The 12,264-nt window shown below is 37.1% G+C and overlaps 1 protein-coding gene across 1 annotated transcript; it reads right to left on the bottom strand.

Annotated features, from left to right (window-relative positions):
* Window positions 1-778: 778 nt before the first annotated feature.
* Window positions 779-5,432, bottom strand: LOC106953891 (apoptosis regulator BAX-like). Its single transcript, XM_015042992.1, has 6 exons — window positions 5,361-5,432; window positions 4,720-4,768; window positions 3,012-3,170; window positions 2,774-2,909; window positions 2,577-2,681; window positions 779-2,144 (listed from the first exon to the last, which is right to left on the bottom strand). Exons 1-6 carry the CDS (start codon window positions 5,386-5,388, stop codon window positions 2,046-2,048), a joined length of 576 nt encoding a protein of 191 aa, XP_014898478.1. The 5' UTR covers window positions 5,389-5,432; the 3' UTR covers window positions 779-2,045.
* Between the last annotated feature and the right edge of the window lie 6,832 nt (window positions 5,433-12,264).

Genomic DNA, 12,264 nt, shown 5'->3' on the forward strand with positions numbered 1-12,264 from the left:
AGCCTTCACAAACCACCTGTTTTATGGTCGTTTACATTGACCGTAAAATTGAAAAATAAATAAATTCACGGTAACACTTTATTTGAAGGGGTGTGCATAAGACTGACATGACACTGTCATAAACATGACATAACACCTGTCATGAACATAAAGAAGTCTTTATGAATGTTTATGACAGTTGTCATGAAGTGTCATTCTGTAAATAATGACACTTTTAATGCAAAGTTGCTCTAAAAGTTCCATTGAAAGTCCATTAAAAGTGCCAACTTTGCATGATTTTGTAAATTATCATAATTTAACGCAAAGTTGGCACTTTTAATGGACTTTCAATGGAACTTTTAGAGCAACTTTGCATTAAAAGTGTCATTATTTACAGAATGACACTTCATGACAACTGTCATAAACATTCATAAAGACTTCTTTATGTTCATGACAGGTGTTATGTCATGTTTATGACAGTGTCATGTCAGTCTTATGCACACCCCTTCAAATAAAATGTTACCAATTAAACTAAGCACTACAGGCAAAAGTTTGTCTATCAGAAAAAATGAAGTTTGTTTAAATAAAATTGAACCCTCTGTAGAGCTAAAGGTTTGGCTGCAAACGCTTTTCCCCTAAATGTAATAAAGTATTTTCGGAGGACATGCGAGTAGGAATATAAAAAAAAAATACACCAACATTATATCACAAAACATCTCTAAAACATGTTAACGTTTTACATGACTTGGCTATTTCATAATAGCACTTCATCTGAACAACGCACACAAGTAGCCACAGGAAGTGTTTTAAAAGATTTATTTTCCTTATCACAACATAACAAGTCACTGCAAAAAAGTTTTCAGGGGACCTTGAGACAATTTCCGCCCGTACAAATATGATAGAAAAGGTAAAAACTCATATCAAAGTGGTTTCATCGTAAAAAAGCAAACACCAAGGCACTGATGAACAAGGAAAACGTATAAAAAGCCTTGCGCTGCATGACCTTGCAGCAGTTTCAATAACTGTTGCAAAAATACAGTACTCTGAACGTATCAAAAGTGAGGTAAGCAGCCCACTGCTTTCTGTGTATGCAGCACAACTTCTTTCATATGTCAAAGCAACTTCTGACTCGCGACACATGGCTCTTTTATAAAACAGATTGTTTTGTGTGTTTTTTTTTCTGTATTATAGGAGTCACAGTTGCAGTGATATTCCAAACACCCAAAACAGCAACAAATTTACTCAAGAATTTTCAGTGATCCTAACAGTAGCAATTCGGTAAGGTTGTGTTTCTTTTAAACAATAAGATGAATATTTTCTAAATGTAAACAAACTTCGAACACAACCAACTGATTAGACACCCTTCGTTAGTCCCTGAAATAGTTAGAAACTTGGATTCCTGGTTGGACAGGGAGACAAGTTAACTGGGCTTGTTTTAATCTAATGCTTAAACTCCATGTTTAGATTAGTTAATCTATTAATTGTTTAAAAAAAAAAGTCATTATCTTGTCTCAATGTGACCATTTAATATGTCCATACCCACCAGTTTGTTGAAAATTTCCGTCAGGGGGACTACTCACAATAACATATGAATGGAGATGGGCTAGCATACAGACATGATGATGATGATGATGATAACGAAAAAAGAAAGTAAGAAAGAAAGAGCACTACAACTAAAATAACAGAGAACCCACTCCATCCAGCTGAACTTTTAGTTTTAGGTTTAAGAAACATAGTGCAGTGACTTTGTACCAAGTAAAAAATAAATTATTTAAAGTTCCTTCTTTGTTCAAGTCTGAAATCCTCCCTATCTTTCTGATTTTGCGCATCATGCACATCTCTCCTCCTCAGCGGCTTAACGATCACAGGGTACAACAGCGCTTCCAGTCCAGCTCTCAGTTTCACAGGAATTGTGTACGAGTTCCTCTAGCTCAACTTTTTGTTTTGTTTTCTTTTTAACTCAGCCTTGACTTGTTTCCGTTGGCCCTTTGATCATCTTGTTTCTGCTCCTGTTCTTTCAGTCGTAGCTCTCCCCGTCTTTCTCCTCCCTGCTCCTAGAGCGGCTTTCACATCTTGCGCATGACTAAAGCAGTGGTAAGAACACCGGCCAGGAAAACCCCCAATGTCTGCCAAGTGGGAGTGCCGAAGTAGGAACGAATTCCCTCCTGAAAAAAAAAAAAAAAAAAAAAACAAATTTTTAAACCACAACAATTATTTACACTATATTTTGCTTATTGAATTTTTGTTTGTTTGTTTCAAAAGACTCCAAAGTTTGGGGAACTATTCAAATTATTCATACAAGTCTGGATCTATACTCGCAAAGATTCTCAGAGAAATCCGATCTTAGCTTAAAAATTCTTAAGCCCTAACGTAACTGTAACACACCATCAACATTTTGTTACGTTAGGAGATCCATTAAGGCCTACAAACTTTGATCGCATAGAGGTAAAATACTAAGAAAAATCTTGGAATTGCACAAATTCTACACATTTTCCTAAAATGACATCACAAGAAGCTACTTTTACTCTTAGGATTCCTGGTGAGTTTTACACAGTACTGTTTGTAATCACAATCAGAAGTAATTAATGATTCCTTACCCAGCCACCTTGCTCTCTTATCCAGTTGATCACGTGATCCCGGAGGTAGTCTATTGTCCAGTTTATTATTGTTCTGATGATATCAGGAATTTTGGTTACAAGGGCCTTGAAAATGGATGGGAGGAAAAAAAAAAAAAAAAACTTTATTATTCAGTAATAATTCCAAACAGAGGAACAGCAGAGGAGCTTTCATATACTTTTATGACGAGTCGACAGGCGAAGTAAAAGAGCGCAACCACTCGGCCCCAGTTGAATCTACCATCAGAAAAGATCTGATAGGCAACTTTCATGAAGACGTCTTTTGACGGGCTCAGGGCGGAGTCGTTTATCATCCTAGAGAAAACATTATTTTCTGAGTCGATTTGTGAGTGAGGGCAAGTGCAGGCAGAAGAAACATTTACAAATTTTGTGTTGGAATTTAGAGAGTTCATCTACTTTTGTAGCTCCATGTTTCCATCCAGCTCGTCTCCGATCTGCTGAAGGCACTGAGCGAGCTTCTTGTGGTTTGGGTCACACAGCTCCTGTGCACCGAGCTGCTCTCTGGTCACTATGGCATTACTGTCTACGTGCCGCCGAATCCGCTCGAAAATGAAGCTACTCGGGCAAAACAGAAAGAAAAAAAAAGAAGTTTGATCTGCAGTCCAGGACACTTTTGACACACAATTGATAACACAATAATATGTTACAAAGCCACTAAAATAAAAAGCAGTTTGATCAGCAGTGGCTCTAAGGCAACAGGATGTGTACAAGCCAGGTATAATCACTTTAAAATAATCTCCCACCCAAATAAACCACTATAGATTAATCTCTTTCTCTTTCTTACTGTTTATTCAATGTCACATGCTGTTCTTATTTTTTTTCTTTAATTATGTAAAGCCCCTTGAAATGCCTTGTTGCTGAAATGTGCTATACAAATAAAATGTGATTGATTGATAGACCTTGAACAAAAACAATGCTTCAAAAGAAGCTCAAAAGTTAGTCTAAAGCTGAAAAAGTACAATCTCAAAAAAAGTACAAGTGGTTTTTTTTTTTTAATTTATCCCAACTCCAATCCTAAATAAAATCCAGCATTAAAAAGTAAATCATATTGGGCTTGTCGCATTTTGACTTTCTATTAGAGAATAATATATAAAAAACATATATACTGCTCAAAAAAATAAAGGGAATATTTCACTTTAATTTTGTGTGTGGCTCCAAGTCCAAGCCTCCATTGGTAAATAAATTTGATTTCTATTGATGATTTTTTTTTTGTGATTTTGTTGTCAGCACATTCAACTTTGTACAGAACAAAGTATTCAATGAGAATATTTCATTCATTCAGATCTAGGATGTGTTATTTGAGTGTTCCCTTTATTTCTTTGAGCAGTGTATATCAGAAATTAATCACACTTATGAATATAATTACAGCTGTTTTGTTAAAATATGTTAAACATATGCTAAGACTGTAATTACAGACTAATGTTACAAATTTTTGTTATTGTTATAACAAAAGTGCTTTTTATTAATTATGCTGATTAGAGTCTTCTGTCTGAACACTCTGTACCCAGCATTCACGTTATTGTTGTGTTTTTTTTCTTCTTGAGAAGCTGAAACCGGTTTGCTGAGCCTTAGGGTATGTTTTAGTCAGAGTGTCCTACACATAACTCAGGCGTGTCTTGAAAAAGTTAACATAAGTTCTATCAATAAAACCAATTGTGTTCATATACGATGCCGTCTTTAAAATTCTTTTGTCATTAGACACTCAGTAACATGAGTTGCCTGGAGAGACAGAAATACATTCTTCTGCTGTATTTTACCAAAGTAGAAAGAGTTTCAGGCAAAAAACCTCATTATATTGGGTGTCCAATGCTCATAGTAAAAAAATAAATAGTAGCAGGCAGAAAACATTGAATACCATCAATAAAAGAAATGGCAAGATCAATAAATAGTCAGGACGGTTGAGTTGACGACAGTAGCATCTCCACACGGTGGACCTGCTCTATTAACTGAGCCATCCAGGGCCCAGATTAAAATGGTAATATCAACTTGAAGACAGTAATACAAGCCACCGTGATGCGCAACAGGACAAATACAAGTCGTAGTAATCACATCTATTTACAGTGTAACAGGAGAAAACGAAAAGTCAGATGCGACGTTGACTTACTCCTTCAACAACACAGCTCCGACTTCCACAATCTGATCAGATGAATTTCCTGAGAAACAAAGGTCAGGATGAGTCACATCATTCAAATGTTGATGCACCAGCGCCAAAGCGAAACTCACGCTAAATTCATCTCAAATTAAACACAAACAGCTTGTTTACTCCTACACTTCATTATTTTTCTGCTTTTCGGCTTCGAAATAAATATTTCAGATGAGACTTCCAGAGCACCATAGCATCACGTTAAACCCCAGGAGTCAGGTTTAGCTAAATAATTTCAACATTTTCTTTTCATATTCAAAATAGTCTAGCTTCCTGGTGAATATTATGGGTTTTTAGGCGTGAAGAGAAGAATACAAACGAATATCCAAATATCAATGTTTTGAGGTTAGTCTCTAAAAAGCACAAAAGCACTCTACAGCATCAGTGCTAAGACTTAGCGGTTTTGCTAAGCTAACATCAGTTCAAGCAACGGTGTTTTTTTTTTTTTTTTGCTTTTTTTTTTGCGACAGTTCGATAAACTTGGAACTAAAAAATCCGAAGCAAACCGCTAATCTGGAAGGTCTTCTACCCCTACAAAACATTTAGGAACACTGTCACAGCTTATACGAATAAAAAAAAACATAGTAGATGCAAGCCAATACCTTGATCACCTCCACCTCCTTCTGCCATTTTGCTTCTATGTCTCCCCGGCTCCTACTTCCGCACAGTCATGTGACCACATCTTTTTTTTTTTTCTCTCCTCTGCTCCTCCTTGATGCTGATGTGACCATGATGGACAGAACTGAGGTTAGTCAGTCACTCTGTCATGATCATCTAAACAGTAGTTACTATAAACATAAACACAATGTTTTCATGCGAAATGACTCAATCTGTATCACAACTAACAATGTTGATGGTGGCCAAACTAGTATAACTTTAATTTCAAAACGTATTTATCACAGTTTTAACCATATGATATAAAATCTACATCTACATAGTTGCAGCGTCCTCACCCTTGCAGTCGAACCACAATTTGACTTGACATTACATTTTCTTTGTTTAGTACCAACCTGCTGTCAACCATAGAAAACCCGATTAACCAGATTTAAACTGTACTGGTATAATTTATTTTGTTGTTTTCTTCTTTTCTTTTATTTCTATATCATTCAGTTGCAGCCAAAGATTGCAAAGAGGTTCAAAATTATTTTGGGGCTTGGTGAGAAAGATTTGACAAGAACTGCCTTTCTGTGTTTTTACTTATCACTACGCCATGAATTATTGCAGTGGAGATTAGTCAGAGGTGTTACTTAGGGTAACATGTAGCATTATGAGTTTAAAGTGTACTGTATAGAAAATTATATGAATATGGCAGTCTGGTTGGATCTTATTATTAGAAATTGAACTGAATTTGTACTGAACTGAATGCTAATATGACCAATTCATAAAGTGTCATAATTCAGCTCTACTTAAAGAAAACTGAGTAGAACTGAAGTCCAATTAAATGTGTTGGATATAATGATTAAAGGAATATTTAACAAAGTCTTGTATTTTTTTTTTAATTGAGGTAAAAGGTGATTTTTTAAGACATCTGGTAAATTTTTTATCAAAACATTCAATGTGTAAATTCATTTAAATGAGCAAGGATATAATATATTTTAATTGTCCATAATAAATATTCGCATTAATAAAACTCTGTTTTTTAAATTTATGTTAAAGTATTGTGCTTAATTTTCTTGTAGAAGGTCGTCCACATTGATTATCCTTTATTTGACAATATTTTTCAACATTGTGAGGCCACTTTTAAAAGTAGATGCTATCTTACAGGGTGAAAATCATTCTGGACGGCTGGCGTCAAAACAGTAACTTGAGATGGTTATTGGTGTTTTCATTTCTTCCCGTCCGTGTCTAACATCTTGATAAGATCGCTCTTCCCAGTCTGTCGCACTTGAAGTGAGCTTTTTTTCTTCTTAGGTTGTCTTGAAAGTCTGGACTAACTTGAGAAGTTAAAGATATTCTCATTAAAACATTTTTCCTTACAAACCATTAAGCATACTGCACTTCCTTCAATTTAAGCCCAAAGTAAAATTAGGTGACTTTTCCATATGGAAAAGTTAAAATTTACCATAAAATGGTGGCTTGCACTTTACAAAAACAGCACATTGGAGTCAAGAGTAAACCTTAGCTGAAACATTTGATTAAGGTTTGAAATCTTGAAAGAGATAAGGAGTTCAGAGATAGAATTGGTTCAATGTATAAATGTAATATTAACAATAAAAAAAGCAGTTTAATTAAGAGTCTTTACAGAAGCTTTCACATTCTTTTGCCCAATTTAAAGGATCTTTTTTTTTCCCTTAAAATTTGTAATAATCAAATAAGCACTTAAATAATCTGGAATTAATGTTGAATCAATGCAAAAAAGTTAAAGCAACCTTAAAAAGGTTTAAGAATGAGAGTTCAAAGTGATGGATGCACATGACAAAAGGAGTATTTAAAAAGGAGGCATTTATTTTTTGCATTTCAACTTATGATGTGAACTTGAGGCATTTTTCAGCCTTACAAACAGAAAATGTTGAAACCTTGGAATACAACTGTTCTTATAAAAAAAAAACAGAAGGCACTGGCTTTATAATATTACAGCATTTCTATTAGTCAGATATAAAGTGCTCAGAACTTGTCAGAAAATAGATTGAACATATGCCAGAAGTTTAACACAACTTCTTTCAATGGTCACATTAATTATTAGTCCATGACACTCAAAAAACACATGATGAACAAACCCCAATGTCCCAAAAATTGAGTAAATACATGTAAACAGCAATGCATGAAAACTCAGTGTGATGATTGCATGTCATTCAATTAAAGCTTATGCTTTAAATATACCTTTTACATTTTGAAATACAGTTCACCAAAGTACTTCAGACTGAGAGCACTTGTGGTTAACAGAGCGCATGATGTACAAAAAGGCATATTCTAACAGTAATGTAGGTTCTACAAATTGCTTTTCAGACATTTGTTTTATTCAAACAATCAGTGCTTCACATGGTACTAACTGCATTTTAATATTGTAGATGTGTCGTTAGAAACTGTCCTTCAGACAACCTATTAAAAAAGACAAATAAATAAGGGTGTTAGACGATAACATCTTTCAAGAGTAATATATTTATNCCATCCATTCATCCATCCATCATCCATCCATCCATCATCATCCAATCATCATCCAATCATCAACGTGGGACAGGACGAGACTCAATTGAACACAGAAAAACCAAATCCTCAGATTCCTTCTGAGGTTTTGGTTCAGTTTCTTTTTACAATAGAATCATTTCTGCAGTTTTCAAAACAAAAGAGATAAAGAGAACATTTTTGTTGCCCATGACTGCTTTTATCTTCAGAGTGGTTTGGCCACCCCTGACCTAACTGCTTCGCCTGAGTCCCAGCTGTTAGACCAGGGGTCCCCAAACTTTTTCCTGTGAGGGCCACATAACTGTTCCCTTCTCTGGTGGGGGCCGGAGTCAGTTTGTAACAGAAAAAGTGTGACGTTCGCAGGAGTGCCTAAATGTAAAAATGTATTGTTTTCTAGAAAGTACAATCAAATAACATTCTCTGGGTTCTTCACAGAAAAAAATCCAGTAAGGATTATAGTCTGTATTTTCCGAACTATGAGCCGCACCGGACTATAAGCCACAACCCCAAAGTTTTTTTTTAAAAACCAGTAAACATTCACATATAAGCCGCAGATATCTCTGCCGCTCCAGGTTTTCCACAATGATGCAGCAGCAGCAGAGGGGGGCGGACACCCAAAATTTGAGTCATAAGTCAATTGAATATCACATTTATTAGGGTTGAAAAAGAAAAAGGTGCCAAGTTTAGATTTAACAGAACTGATTACGGTAGTTTTCGAACGGTAACTGTAACAGTAAACGTGCTGATCCTTCGTGTCTGCTACTAGCATGTGCTAAATCAGTGGTCCAACCTTTTTATTACCGCGGACCGGTCAAGACTTGGACATTTTGTTGCTGCCCGGGGGTGAGGGGGGATGAACAGACAGATGAGGCTTCTGCATGTTGGTGTCCCACTAAATCCTGAATATGCCCAGTTTGGTTGTCTTGGCCCTTTTATCGCAGCCTGTGGGGTTTTCCCTGACTGGGAACGAGAATACAACCTGTTGAATGTGACAGGTAGCCAATCAGAAAGCGCGGTGACGTAAGAACAGAGGGGAATCCCAAACAGCTGACATATCGAGCAACTGAGAGTCCGGTGGATATCGGAGATGATATGTGGAAATGTTTATTATTTTATGTAAAGGTCGTTATTATATATGTTTATTCAGTTAAAAATGTTAACTATGAAAAAACATATTCACCTCCAAATCATAGTGCAGCAGATAGAGCGGCTGCTCCCGTTGTCTTTATCGCAGTTTGGGGACCCCTGTGTTAGAGGTATGAGGTCAAAGGTCACGGTGTCTCTTCCTGAGGCACACACACTTTCAGCTCCTTTCAGGCACAGAGCATCATGAGCGTCATGTGAGCAGCATTTGTTTCTCTGCAGAAACAAAATCTGACTCGGTGGAGCGGGGCTGGACCTCCGGTGTTAGCAACAGGAGCTGACCTTAAGAGACGCAGCAGCCCAGTCAAAGTCTGGGCTTCATTTCATTCCTACTGCTGAACAAATCATTAAACATATTGAAGCTGTGTTTGTTTCATCAGTAAAACCAGAAGAACGTCATGTTTTTCACGTTGAGCCAATAAATCCCGCCTTCCTGCCGGTTCTGCTGCTCAGCTGAACCACAAAGCCTCGATTCACACGCAGGGGCTGCGCGTGACGTCACCAGAGCTTTAACCCAATCTGGTGGAGGTCCGAGTCTGGAGACAGACACGGCGGGCTGGGTCCAGGGACAGCTGCCTGTCATGGAGGTCTGCTACCATCTAGTGGCCGGAGTCTGAACTACACGTGGCTCCCGGAAGTTTTCACAGAGTTTTATTGATAAACTCAGTAAATAATATTAATCCTGTGGGTGAAATGTTGAACTTTATAACCACAGTAACTTAAAACGTGATTAACAACAAAAACTTTTTAAAAGTACTTTTTAAAATTTAGATATACGTTCGGGAATCTCTGGAAAACAAACTGTAGATGAATGGATTTAAAATATTCTGAAACTCAATAAATAAAAATCAGTTTTAATCATTACAGGAACTGATTGATTTAAGACAATATGAACAGCTTCTTTAGGTTTTAATAACATTTTATTCTTATTGAAAATATTGTGTATTAACTGCCTCCCTGGTTATTTTTATAACTGTATGGTTCTATTTCTTTATTTGTAAAACTGCCAAACTGACCAGTTTTACAAATAAGGTGGAAATGCTCTGCGATGTTCCTGATGTTAGTTGTTTTACTTTCTGGTCCTAAAACATCTGAAACTCTCCATGCCTGCAGTAACATCCTGTTTCAGCAGGGGTCGTTTCCATGGTGATCTGAGGGTCAGCATGATGAAGGACTTATTGATCCTCTGAAACTGTTTTTTCATTTGGAGCTTCATCTGATCTGAACGACTTGTTTCTGTTTTCTGTTAAAACGGGATTATTTAGAGTTGAAATCTGCAGATTGACCAGATTATTTAGGCAGGCAGACGTCCCAACAGGGGTCAGAGGTCAGAGGTCAGCCTCACTGTGAACAGAGCTGCAATTCATCCTGCTGCAGGCCGCCGCTCCTCACTGGGTGCAACCTCATTGTTACACCTACCAATACCGGACCGGAACCAATACCAGCTGTTTACTGGGACCAGAACCGACCAGAACCGACCAGAACCAACCAGAACCAACTATCTCTGTTCTTCATCTATGAAGGAATAAAACTTCTGCTTCCATTTTGTTCTTATGATTCATGTTTTTAAATAAAATGACGTAATTTCACTTTTTTTAGTGTAAATATTAAATGATCAGTTTTATAAAGAAATACAACCAAACTTTAAAACGTGAACAGAATCATAAACCAATGAACGTATAAAATCCCTGAAGGTTTTTAGTTCTGAACTGGATTAAAAGCAACAAAATGTTCAAAGCGTTTTTTTAAAGTACCTGAAGTGAGTTACGGAGGCCTTGAGGGGACATGGGGGGATTTTTTTCTTTTGGTTCCCTCGCAATAATCTACCGATCAGTTCATGCGGCATAACTGACCCTGTAAGCCTTTCTTACGGGCCGCCGTACTTTCTGCTTTAACACAAGGTTATGTGAGTATTTTAATTAAATAATTTAACCAATTAATTTAAACAAATGTATTTTTGGTAAAATACAATTTTATTTTTATGTAAAAATAAATAATTACTTTTTGAAAAATACACTTTTAATTTAACTTAAGTTAATCAGTTCTATTTTAATTTAGTTCATATGTATGGAATTACTGCCCTGCGACAGACTGGTGACCCGTCCAGGTGACCCGTCCAGGTGACCCGTCCAGGTGACCCCGCCTCTCGCCCAGAACGTTAGCTGAAGAGGCAGCAGCAGCTCCCGACCCACTAGGACAGGGTGTTAGAAAATGGATGGATGGAATTACATCAAATTCAACAAAATAAAATAGTATTTAACTTAACATAGGAATATTTTATTTTATTTTATTTTATTTTATTTTATTTTATTTTATGCTGTTGCCGCTCAGCCCAGTAGGTGGCAGCATGGCGCCGTTCACAGCGGTTCTCTCCTTTCAGCAGAAGAAGACTGCCTTCTTATTGCTCACCTAAAGTTTTTTGCCAACCGCCAATAAAACCAAGAAGATTTCTTGTATTGTTAACGAAACGTTTATTGTACAATAATTTAACAATGAACTGTTACAGAATCAGGTCAAAACTAAAAAACAATAAATATTTACATTAGCAGCATGCTATATTGTAGTTGTCCCTGGTCAGAAATGGTTCACAAAACACTCTTAAAACCCCGCAGTTGTAAAAAGAAAAAGAAAAAAGAAAAACTTCAAATCTCCAGTGGCTCTGTGAAAGCAAAACTCCAACATCAGCCTGGCCTTGATGTTACACTTCCACAGAGCCACGGCATCAACACGAAGAAGAAGAAGAAGAAGAAGAAGAAGAAGAAGAAGAAGAAGAAGAAGAAGAAGAAGAAGAAGAAGAAGAAGAAGAAGAAGACGACTGCCAGGACGATGGGTGCAGAAGCTTGTGCATGGCCAGAGGTGACGACAGTGGAAGAAGATTGTGTTTAGAAGGACTGGAGAGAAATCTGAGGTTGACAGAAGAGAATTGACACAAAAAATTGCTGGGTGGTTGGCATAAAACAGGTGTGTGACTGATGGAGATGATGAGATGGATTTAGATTAGAGGTGTGCCGATCGATCGGCCACCGATCACATTCGGCCGATTTCCGTGAAAAAGTGCATGATCGGTGAAAGGCGATCATTGGCTCTTGTTGCCGATACCGATCACCTGCATCTCATTTCCAACCTGCCTGTGCAGCTGGTCTCCTCTTTCCTTCACTCTGCGCAAACGCGCAGCAACAAATCCTAAGCGATGTGGAACTATAACGCACTGAGTGAAAGGGGAAGTTTGCTGCGTGTTGC

Source organism: Poecilia latipinna, unplaced genomic scaffold (assembly GCF_001443285.1).
Source record: "Poecilia latipinna isolate Pla-1442-1.1 unplaced genomic scaffold, P_latipinna-1.0 Scaffold610, whole genome shotgun sequence".
Taxonomy (NCBI): domain Eukaryota; kingdom Metazoa; phylum Chordata; class Actinopteri; order Cyprinodontiformes; family Poeciliidae; genus Poecilia; species Poecilia latipinna.

Excerpts from the sequence above, each read along its gene's own strand:
- LOC106953891 (XM_015042992.1), bottom strand. The coding sequence starts at position 5,388 with ATGGCAGAAGGAGGTGGAGGTGATCAAG. Across the intron at positions 4,769-5,360 it reads AGGAGGTGGAGGTGATCAAG|GAAATTCATCTGATCAGATT; the intron begins GTATTGGCTTGC and ends TTTGTTTCTCAG. Across the intron at positions 2,682-2,773 it reads CCTGTCGACTCGTCATAAAA|GCCCTTGTAACCAAAATTCC; the intron begins GTATATGAAAGC and ends TCCATTTTCAAG.